At 43.9% G+C, this 12,153-nt stretch overlaps 1 protein-coding gene across 1 annotated transcript; it reads left to right on the top strand.

Moving 5' to 3' along the window:
- Nucleotides 1–201: 201 nt before the first annotated feature.
- Nucleotides 202–12,033, top strand: LOC146178623 (uncharacterized). Its single transcript, XM_084578422.1, has 2 exons — nucleotides 202–236; nucleotides 6,954–12,033. The coding sequence occupies exons 1-2, from the start codon at nucleotides 216–218 to the stop codon at nucleotides 8,385–8,387; spliced, it is 1,455 nt and encodes a 484-aa protein (XP_084434548.1). The 5' UTR covers nucleotides 202–215; the 3' UTR covers nucleotides 8,388–12,033.
- Nucleotides 12,034–12,153: the final 120 nt, after the last annotated feature.

The following is a 12,153-nucleotide window of genomic DNA, read 5'->3' as shown; positions in this document are numbered from 1 at the left end:
GCGATTTGCCCTCTGGGCGGAGCGCGGCTATGCCTGCTCAGCCTATAATCCTGGGTCGGCCTCCAGCCGCACTGCACAAAGAGCCGGGCACTCCCATGGACCTGTAATGGACCATTTCGGAAAGTTGCGCGCGCCCCCTACGCGACCGCCGCAAAGCAGGCTGGGAATTGTGAGCGTGGCTTGCCGGGCAGGATTCGGCGCAGGAGTGGTTCGACATGGACGTCGCGCAAAAGCAGGTAAACAAAACTTTTTTTTGGGATGCTAGCAATGCTTTTGTAGCATGCTTGCGCCGCGCAAGTGATCTTTGCATTGCCGTACAACTTTTTTTGTGGTTTTGCAGCCGACGCTACGAGCGCGAAGCGAGTATTTTCGCACGTGAGCGCTCGTGAAGCGCGCACATGTGCCAGTGTATAGTTTTAGCTATGCTTCAGAAGGCACGAGCGCGATCCTACGGCTAGCAGGCGTGTTTTGCTGGTAAGCGCGCGCTAACAGTGCATTTATTTACTGGTCGCCCGTCGCGAACCTTCAAAGTTTCTGCGGCTGTCCCGGCGGCAGGCGTAGTACGTAGCGTACGCATTCATGTTTGTTGCAACAGTGCGACATAGTCTTGTGAGAATGTACGCGCTATATTTTAGCAAAATACGTCGTTATCGCGCACTGCCCATTCAATCTTTTGGTTATAGCGTGCTATTTAGTCTACGGACGAGTCTGAAACAAGTATATCGTCGAAAGAAACAGACAGCGCATTCGTTCAATGAGTACATCTTGGAAGAAAGTAGTAGTTGAGTTGGTGCTTAGCTTGTGCGAGCGCATTTTCTTGCCTATAGTGTTGTTCGAATAGCACGCAGCAAGTGCGAAGCAGAACCAACAAGCACTGTTACATTGTGTGTAGCTGAGCATATTTTTGCGATACAAATAGTAGTTGCCCCCGCAGGGGGCACCTGTTAAAGCAGGTGTTTGTGTGTTTTGTGCGACACCACGGACCCCGAGCACCCACGCTTAGCCGTGCGTGGCATCGTCGTGTCTGGGGAAAAGGGGATCCTGGTGGTTGAGCCGATGCCGAGTGTTTGGACCTTTAAGGCCCCTCGGCGGAGGCAACACACCACTTTGGCCCACGCTTCCCATAGACGGCACCTCCGGGCTGACCCACCCGGGGGAAATCGGCAGTCGCCTTTTCCTGTCCTCCTCTCCATCTTTCACTTTCCTGTCATCTATCCTACAACTCTCCTGTCCTCTACTCTCTTCTTGGTTTTTTCCTTACTTCCCGGCGGCGAGGGTTAACCTTGTGTGGCTGACTACCCTGAGTTGAGCCATATTAGGTTATAGTTAAGGTATACAGCTGGCGTGGGCAGGGCTTTTTTTTAGGCACCTGTCCCGTCCCCTTGTTGGACTCCATGGTGGGTGGCTGGTACCATAACCGAACAATAAAATAAATTTTATGGCTTCTTCCCTTTCCGCAACTGATCGCCCTCCCGCCAAGAGAGGGCGCACCGATGTGACGAACAAGTTTTTCACTAAAAATGTAAACAGCTTCCCCCGCTTTCATGTCATTCACTCCGAACAAGCAGAAAAAACTGCCCGTCAAGTCTCACCGTTCCTTGTGACAAAGACTCTCACAGACACAATAGGTCCAGGCTACAAAGTCAAAAAGCTACCAAATGGTGATCTCCTCTTAGAAGTGCTGTACAACCACCAGTGCGAAAAGCTAGCAGCTGTTACATCATTCGGTGATGTCCCTGTCACAATCTCACCACACCGCTCACTCAATACAGTTCGTGGGGTCATTTCAGATAATGACCTCAAGTTTCTGACCGAAGAAGAATTGCTCGAAGGACTCAAGGACCAAAATGTCATCAACGTTTACCGAATCAAGATCAGGCGAGACAACAAAGAGATCCAAACTAAGCACATCGTCTTGACATTTGCGCTGAGCACCCTTCCAGACTCCGTTGAAGTAGGATACACAAAGCTGCAACTCAGACTGTACATACCTAACCCACGTCGCTGTTATAACTGCCAGAGATATGGCCACAGCTCCCAGAGCTGCCGAGGCCGACTCACCTGCGCAAAATGTGCTTCAAATGAACATGCCACTGACAACTGCCAAACTGAACCAAACCTTTGCGTAAACTGTGAGGGCAACCACCCAGCATACTCAAGATCCTGCCCAACATGGAAGAAAGAAAAAGAAATTGTAACCTTAAAAGTCACTGAGAACATTACATTCGGAGAGGCGAGAAAGCGGCTTTCATTGGTCCAAAGCCCAACTTACTCCGTTGTGACGCAACAGGGCGCAGCGTCACAGCGTGCTTCGGCACCCGCCCAGGTCACGGGTAGTGACCCTGGTGTGGAGCCATCCGCGCCCACGGTGGCTGCAGCTGGCGCTGCTCCACCACCCCCAAAGCAGGCTTCGCGACCTTCCAGGTCTGCGGGGCCCAAGGCCTCTTCTCACACGGGGAGGCCTACTTCAAGCGTTCCGGTGTGTTGTCCGCGGTCATCCAGCGTGTCTGAAGACGCGATGGACACGACAACACAGGGTAGTCCTGTGCCGTCAAGACGGCGGGACTCCTTAGAGCGTGCAAAAAAGGACAAGCCCCGAATCACGGGGCCAAAAACAACGTAGTCTCTATTTTACTCATATAGCTTAAGATGGCTTTTGTAATAAACTGGAATTGCAGGGGACTGCTTAATAACTTAAGCGACATAAAAGACATTTTAGCAACATATTCACCTGTGGCCTTATGTCTGCAGGAAACAAACCTGAGTCCTCTACATGTGAATATTCTTAAAAAATACAAAGTCTTCCGCCGTGATCGAGAGCAGGCATGCAGGCTCTCGGGCGGTGTTGCCATCATAGTTAAAAACAATATTGCATCTCGTGAACATAGGCTCAAAACTCGGCTAGAAGCAGTAGCTGCCACACTTATCACGTATAAAACAATCACAATTTGCAGTATTTATATAGAGCCACACTTAAAAATAACACTCCATGATATCGAAGACCTTTTCAGCCAACTGCCAGATCCATGCGTAGTAGTTGGCGATTTTAACGCCCACTCTTCTTTCTGGGGCAGTGAAAAAACTGACACGAGGGGCCAAATTTTAGAAGACTTTATTCTGTGCAATAATATCTGCTTACTTAACACCGGAAAACCCACTTACTGCTCCCCGAGCTCCGGTAAACTGAGTTTTATTGATTTATCTTTCTGCTCATCATCGGTTCTTAGCGATTTTAAATGGGATGTCTTAGATAATCCGCATGGAAGTGATCACCTACCTACAACAATCAGTCTAACATCATCACCATCTATAATTCAAACCAAACCAAGATGTTGGAAGCTGCATTTAGCAGACTGGAAGCTTTTTAAAGAGAAAGCCGACTTGAGAAAACTATTTGCCGAAGATTTTAATGTCGACGAGTTAAATGAAAGATTTACCTCTTGTATTTTAGCCGCCGCACGCCAAGCCATCCCTCAATCATCTGGAGTTGTGAGACAGAACTGTAAAGTGTGGTGGACAAAAGACTGCAGGGAGGCAAAGAAAAAACAAAATAAGGCGTGGAGTATATTTCGCAGGTACCCCACACAAGAAAATCTCCTAATTTTCAAAAAGGCTAGAGCTAAAGCCCGCTATGTGCGTCGTACTGCTGAAAAAGCTTCATGGCAGCATTACATCTCTTCTATAAACAGTCATATAACATCCAAGGATATGTGGGCACAAGTAAATAAATTAAATGGCAAGTACTCCCCGTTTACAGTTCCTCTCCTTACAGACCCAAATACCCAGACAAGCATTCAAGAGCAAGCGGACATTTTAGGTGAACATTTTTTCATGGTATCTAGCTCATCACATTATTCAGAATCATTTTTAAAGTATAAAAGCCAAGCAGAAAGACAGAAATTACCTACTACTGGCAGCGTTCACGAATCATACAACAGTCCCCTTACACTACAAGAAATAAACACAGTTCTCTCTTCCGGCAAACGTACAGCACCAGGCCCAGATGAAATACACTATCAAATGCTAGCCCATCTTTCTGAATCCTCAGTTGAAGCACTCTTAAAATTTTTTAACAAGGTATGGATGTCAGGAGAAATACCGCAGGCCTGGAAGAAAGCCATTATTGTTCCGTTACTGAAACATGGAAAGCCACCAACATCCCCAAGCAGTTATAGGCCCATAGCACTAACGAGTTGTATCGCTAAATCGTTTGAAAGTGTTCTAAATATCAGGCTCATGTTTACACTTGAATCTCGCAAACTTCTCGACACACGCCAATGTGGATTTAGAAAAGGATGTTCGACAACTGATCATCTTGTGCGCTTGGAAAATACGGTACGAGAAGCATTTATACGCAGACAACACTGCCTTGCCGTATTTTTTGATTTAGAAAAAGCTTATGACACGACGTGGAGGTATGAAATCCTACGTGACCTGGGAGACCTTGGCATCCGCGGCAGAATGTTAAAATGCTTGAAAGAGTTTTTGTCCGACCGTTCTTTCCAAGTTCGTCTCGGTGCTACTCTGTCAAAACGTTTCACTCAGGAGAATGGTGTCCCTCAGGGGTGCATCTTGAGTACCACGCTGTTTATAGTAAAAATGAACTCCATAGTAAAAATAATCCCAACGACCATCATGCATTCAGTCTATGTCGATGACCTACAAATAGCATGTACATCCTCTAATGTATCAACGTGTGAGAGACAAATTCAATTAACAGTGAATAAACTAGCGACATGGGCAGATAGAAATGGTTTCAGGTTCTCTGCACAGAAATCAATAGCCGTTTTATTCTCACTTAGACGAGGTTTGCAAGTGGACCCTACAGTTTACCTCAATGACATTGCTCTCCCAGTAAAACACGAACATAATTTTCTAGGCATTACTTTCGACAGAAAGCTTACTTTCCTCCCCCACATAAACACCCTTAAAAAGAAAGCCTCCCAATCTTTAAATATACTCAAAGTGCTGTCACGTAAACGCTGGGGAGCCGACAGGACATGCCTTCTGCAGATTTATCGTTCAGTTGTACGTTCGAGCTTGGACTACGGTTGCATAGTCTACGGTTCCGCAAGACCCTCATACCTAAAACGACTAGACCCAGTCCACAACCTAGGTCTGCGTCTTTCGACCGGGGCATACAGGACGTCGCCTGTGCGAAGTCTGTATGTAGAAACCAACGAACCATCTCTTGAGGACAGAAGAACCATGCTAACTTGTTCATACATTCTTAAGATCCGTTCGCTACCAACACACCTCTGCTACCCCATAGTAACAAAGTGCCCGTCCAGAACCCTGTTCAACAACAAACCGCAAGCAGTCAGACCCCTCCTCCTCCGCTTCGAACAGATGTGCGAAGAAATAAAAATACTCGATACACTCCCCGACATTGCACAATGCCCTGATCCATTACCCCCTTGGTATAAATTTCCTTGTGTATGCGACCTTACTTTAACACAGTTTGACAAACAACAAACTCCACACGAACACATATTACAAGAATTCCTGACATTAGAGGAAAAATACAAAGACCACAATACATTTTATACCGACGGTTCTAAAACTACCTCATATGTTGGTAGTGGTGTCGTAGAAAACAATCGCCAGAAAACAGTTAGGTTGCCCAATTGTGCATCAGTGTTCACTGCAGAAAGTTATGCCATATCCATAGCTGTGGAAAAAATAATAAAATGCAATATTGAAAAGAGTATAATCTACACTGACTCCCTCAGCTTAATCACAGCATTACACTCTAAAAATGCAACAGAACCTGTAGTGGGAAAAATAATACATTGTATAACATCAGCCGAAACACGAGGTTACAAAATTAAATTCTGCTGGGTACCTAGCCATGTCGGAATCGTAGGTAACGAGACAGCTGACGAATGTGCAGCAGCTGCCCGAAAAGCAAAAATAGAAAAAGTAAATGTACCACGCAAAGATGTTTTGAAATTCATACAAAAAAAGCTCAGGGAAAAATGGCAAGCCTCATGGAAAAATGAAATAAACAACAAACTACACGTCGTGAAACCAGTTGTCGAAGAATGGAAGTCATGCAGTCACCAGAAACGCTTCATGGAGGTAATATTATGTCGCCTTCGAATAGGACACACGCATCTTACTCATAGTTACATTCTCAAAAAAGAAGATGAACCCATATGTGAAGACTGTGGACATGGACTGACGATAAACCACATTTTAATTTCATGTAAAAAACTCGAAAAGCTACGGAAAAAGCATTTCACTCTATTTTACACCAAACAGATACCATTCCATCCATCACTTCTCCTAGGAGAGAATGCAATTGTAGACATTTCATGTGTTTTTAGTTTCTTGGAAGAAACATCCTTCCTGAACAAACTATGATATCTTAACACTTCATTCCTTTTAAAAAAAACCATAATATACCTTGTGCTTGGCGCATGATAGCCTGAGTTGCTTATGCGCCATAAAACACAACACAACAACAACAACAAATAGTAGTTGCTGTCTGTGCCATATTCAACGAGTTTGACGGCTCGTACTATCTCGGTCGCGGTGTCCATTTGTTACTACCGTGGAGTGCAGATAGGCGCAGCCAAAATATGAACGTGCCTCGGTGGCTACAAGTAACGCGAACGCGGTCGAAAAAAACTGCGGCGGATATTTTGCTAACGTGAAAAACATGGACGCGCCAGTACCTTGTACTTGGGCGGCCTCGGAGTTTTAGTTAGCTGGTGGTTTACCGAGGCCGTCCTTGTGCAACATTCTTCACGACCGCGCGTAGTAAATGAAATGGGTTCAGCGTTGCTTTTCAAGCATGCTTGCCACAAGTAACCAAGACACAATGAATGAATACTTTATTTCAAGATCGCATTGGTGATGCCATGATCAGCTGTGTATGCTTCCATGCTCTGTTTATATGTGGAGTGCCAAAGAAAACATTTTGACACTTGCTTATACCCATGTTGCAGGTACCACTGCAAGCCATTCATAATGCACTTCCTCTCCAAGCAAGGCTACCGAAAGGGCCATGGACAAAACAGTTAAAAGACGTTCCAGATGGGTTCTCAGAGCAAGGAATCTTGGCACATCAGAATTCACGTGGTGCTCAGAAGCATACTGTAAGCGGATACAGGATGTTCAAAGCAGAGAAGGTGCACAATGTTCTTATTTGCAAGGCTGACAGATCCACTTTTCTTAAAGCAACAGTGGAGGCATCATTCTCTTTGGCAAAATTATATAACACTGCTGCTGTGCTCTCGTCAAATGGAACTGTGGACGAAGGAACCTGCAACTGCCGGGCTGGAGCTGCAGGTGTTTGTAAACATGTAGTAGCAATTCTATGGTTTGTATTAGACCTGAAGCGCTCTGGGGCAGCCTACGTGCAAGACACACAGTCGTGTACAGACAAACCCAGAGCATGGGGTACTGGGGCAAAGAAGGCCAACGTGCACACACGCGAGTTCTCAAAACTGCGTTTTGTGAAACATATGCCAATGAAAGCTGGCAGGTATGCAACTCAAGAAACCACAGTTTCTCTGACAGTAACAGAAGACCATATTAAGAGAATGTATCAGACACAGAAAAATATTCCAAACGCCATGCTATGCAAGACGCTGGAGGACAACCACTTTCAGCCCGTACAAGTGAAAAGAACACGTCAGGAGGAGGCTCTCAGCCAGATGCCAATCAGGTTGCCGGTGCAAGCCCTGTGGGTTGAGCATGTGCCAGCTGGGTACACGTTCGGCTCCTGTGAGCTTACTTTAGAAGACTCATGGGCCCTTGAGCAAGCGACTAGGATGCAGAGCGGCTCTACAACATGGAGCTTCGAGAGATCCAAGCGCCTGACTGCTTCACACTTTGGAGATGTGGTGTCACGGAAGAAGCCAGCTGATGAGAAGTTTTTTAAGAGGTTGTTCGGGTCTAGCCAGATGCAGACCAAATACATGGCTGATGGTTTAAGGAATGAAGATGCAGCCGTGCAGCGTTACATAGACAAGAAAAAGGTCCCAGTTAGGATTTACTGTTGTGGGTTGTGCGTCAACCCTGGTGTCCCTGTTCTTGGTGCAACGCCTGACCGTGTTGTAGAGCAGGGAGGAGATTTTGGTCTCCTTGAAGTTAAGACCCTCTCAGCTGCCAAGGAACGGGGTGAGGAATTAGAAAATGCTGTGAATACGGCACCCTACCTGAAGAATGGAGTTCTTAAACCAACGCACAAGTACTTTTACCAGGTCCAGGGGCAAATGGCTTTGACTGGACTCTCCTGGTGTGATTTTGTGGTTGATAATGGCACAGACTGCACTCTTCAGAGGATCACTTTTGACAGCTCGCTTTGGATTTCCAAAATGCTGCCACGTCTCCTGGAATGTCACAAGAACTACCAAGAGCACTGTGCTTGTGTGTGAATTTCAATGACTTATTTTATGTTACATTGGTCTGCAGGACAAAGATGCTCGGACTCGTAACATGCTTTGGCATGTGTTCATACTTATGTATATTTGTTTCTTAAATATCTTGTATTGCATTTTTTTCCATGAAGAAAGTGTTTTTCTGCGTAATATCGTTATGGCGATGTGCACGTTGTGCCACAACCCATTTAAATGTGTGTGCCACTAATCTGTGTGTAAAAAGTAAATGTCAAGCACCACACGTCTTGCTGCCTTGTCCTCCAAGTTCCTGTCTCTACATTTGTCGGCTACCTTCCTTGTGATTTTTCCCTTGTCCTTTGCCTGAATTTTTTTTTTTGAACCAACTTTTTTTCTCGTGTTGCTTGTCGATAAGAAAGTCGTGCTCTCTTGGCAGACAGAGGAAAGGTATTTTTTGGATTCCTTGTCCACTGTCGTTTCCTGCCACTTGATTTTCCCACCTCCATTTGCTAACCTAACCTAACTATGAAGGAGCATTTTCACATTTCAAATGTGTTTTGAATACCAGAGCATCACTCCTCATCGATAATTTTGTAATAAAAAGAAAGCGCTTAGGTTTAGCCAATAGGAGCAGTGCGACCTTTAAAGTTGAAAGTCAGGTTTGATGAAGGAGAAACACTGTGCAGCCTGATGAGGTTAAGGTTTGTGTTCATCTGTTTTGTCTTGGTATCAATGCTCATTAAGTCTGTTGGTCTGTCGGGTAAACTCCTAAGAAAAGAATGTAGCCACTGCGTAGCAACATCACGCACCTTCCTTACAGTCGTTGTAGCTTCTCCATCTGTTTTGCCAAGGTTTCATGCGACATCTGGAATTTAATTCATTTTCACTGCACGCAATTTTCTCTTGTAGCTTGACAGTTTGGTAATTGTTTTATCAACCTCACTTGTAAGGGTAAGGAGAAGCTGAACTCAGCATTGTCTGAAATGCCTTCAAGTAGTAGTGAGTTAAATTCTAAATGCTCTATTTTTTACTTCATCCAGTCATCACATTGTGAAAGCTGATTTGGTTCGACACACATCATTGCTATGTTTTGAGTCGAGCCTACGTTTTTCTGGTTTAACATCCTGTAGGCAACGAGGGACATGGGGATGGAGGGCTCCCAAACAGCTTTGACCATCGTGGATTTTTAATGTGCACATTATATTTTGCCTCCACCAAAATGGGACTTTCATGTCTGTGATTTCATCCCATGACATTGGGTCAAGCAGCCAAATTCCATAGTCGCAGAGCCATCGTGGTGGATGCTTAACTCTTTGCGGACGGAGATGACATTCCTTGGTGGTCTCGTGTCATGCCTAATAAAGACAAAACGGCAACTTCTAATGAACAGATCGGCCACTTTGATTCGGAAGATGTGGGGTCCTTCTGCTGAAGACAGATCAATTGATTTGGTACACAGGCGCTTTGATACATCTTGATCAAGGCAAGGTGCAGAAATGCTTGTATGTAAAAAGTTTTGTGCGTGATAATAGGCTTCACATGGTTTCATCTGGTCTGGAGCCCTTGACAACTGTGTGCCCATAGCGGAAGTATGGAATGTAAAAATCGTTTCTCACTTTGTGTGCTGCTGTGTCTAAAGAAAGGAGGACTGAGATTTGGACTGCTGAACCATGTTTACACTGACCCTGTGCTTCCTTTACCTTTTTTTTTTGTTACTTTCTATTGGCGGCATCCTTCTCCCCTTGTACTGAAAACCTAAATAGAAAGAAGGGAAAGCTGTCGAGGCTTTGGATTTAACGTCTAGAAATGCGAGTGTCAAAACCACTGCCAAACAATGTGCCCCTCTACTGTGGAGGTAGACGCATCTTGTCTGTCTGCGTTTTGGTGCGAGTCGTCCTATGCTTCATTTGTTTTGGTGTCCCCGACGCTTTTTTTCTTGTCATTTGTACGAGCTAGAATTCATGAGTGTGACTCTGTATAGGTTCTGCTACCTGATCCTATGAAGTTCATGTGCCTGCATGTTAAATCCTTCCTGCTACACTTTCTGGATGTCAGGACACACGCACTGATTGATGTGTTGCTGTCTAGCAGGTTCGCGTGTGGTTAATTTGGGCAAACTACCGACTTGATGATAGTCATTTATATTTGAAATATGATGTTTAATTCTGTTCACACCATGTTTTCTCATGGTTACTTTCATCTTCTATATAAAATCAAAGAAGAATTTGCAAATGCGGCGGTTAGTTGCTAGTTGGCATACACAGGTTCAGTATGTCTACTTGCTGTGTAGCTGTGATTGAGAGTTGTGTGCAAGTTCTTGCTTGTGTACTGCAATCATTGCTGTGCAAGCGAAATCTGTGAACATTTTGATTTTGTGTCTGGCGTAGTATTTGTACTTTTTAGGATGACTTGTTGCCGTAAGAAAGGTAATTCTTGTGCAAGGTTTTACTATGTACTTGCAAGCTGATGTATATGCTTCGATGCAAAATGAGTGTATTGAGATCATTAATTTAACAGTTTGTTTTTGCTTCATCATTATTGCTCATTTGGAACCAGCACTTCATTCGATGCAAAATGAGTGTATTGAGATCATTAATTTAACAGTTTGTTTTTGCTTCATCATTATTGCTCATTTGGAACCAGCACTTCAGAAACATATGAAAGTCCTTCTTTCTTCCTTGCAGAAATATGTTCTTTGGGAGGTGCACAGTTTATATGCTCATATTGGTTGCTTGGCTTTCTTCATTTCTGCACTTAAGGCGTCAAGACAGTTTTGCGTACTTCTTTTTTGTTATTGTATTTTGTAAGACTGCCACATTACATACTATATATTCTTGATTCAAAGCAACATTTTGTTTTTTAAACGTAATAGGTAGGAAAAAAACTCCCATGTGCGCATAAAAGTAGCCAAATTACAAGCGAGTGCTCGGTAGGTGCTGCATCTAAAATTTTACATTCAAAATGGAAGCAGTATCCTGGAAGATGCATGCACTCTTGTTCTCCAAACTGTCATTTAGCTGTGCATCCTCTTCTGTGATTAATGGACTCCACTACACTTTTGAACCAATTTCATTGACCCACCATCTAATTGTAGGGAATTCAAAGCACCAAAAAGAATGATCATGGCATAACCCAATAACCTCTCAAACCAAACCAGAGCTCAGCACCGTAGTGAGGCTAGTAGGAAAGCCTAACTACTAATTGTTAAGAACACAAATACCTCTTGCATAATGTCACGCATTGCAATGTTTTGTTCATTTTTTCACACCAACGGAGTTGCTTGAGATTTTGATAATTGAAGTTATTTATTTCGTTACACTTATGTTTGAACAAGACTGTATTAAAAAAATTTTTCTGCAACGTGCTTATACATAGAGATGCATTGCTTAGCATGCTTTTGTGTTATGCTCTTAAAATATATTGGCACAAGATGTTTAAGTGAGCTGTGCAATACAAGAGCCTTTCTTTGTAAGAAAGCCTTTTATTTATTTATTTATTTATTCATATACCCTCAGGGCCCGAAGGCATTAAAGAGGGGAGTGGGAAAGATACATTGGTACAGGGTACAGTGCAGCATAAAGCATCATAGGAGAAACAATAACACGGCGAAAAGTGATCAAAAAAAAAAAAAGTATTGGCGGAAAAAAAAAGAGAAAAGCAGGTGAGACAAAAAAAAATCATTTCCGACAGTCAACAATGTCACCGAAAACGAACAAAAACATTTGACTACCATTTATAAATATAGATTACATACGGCAGTCTTAAAAGAATTTGGGTCCGTAATATCAGCAATGTGCCTAGGAAG

This window comes from Amblyomma maculatum, chromosome 9 (genome assembly GCF_055883805.1).
Source record: "Amblyomma maculatum isolate TAMU_Amacu chromosome 9, ASM5588380v1, whole genome shotgun sequence".
Taxonomy (NCBI): domain Eukaryota; kingdom Metazoa; phylum Arthropoda; class Arachnida; order Ixodida; family Ixodidae; genus Amblyomma; species Amblyomma maculatum.
Note: the sequence above shows the minus strand (reverse complement) of the source record. Positions and strands in the feature narration are given on the sequence as shown.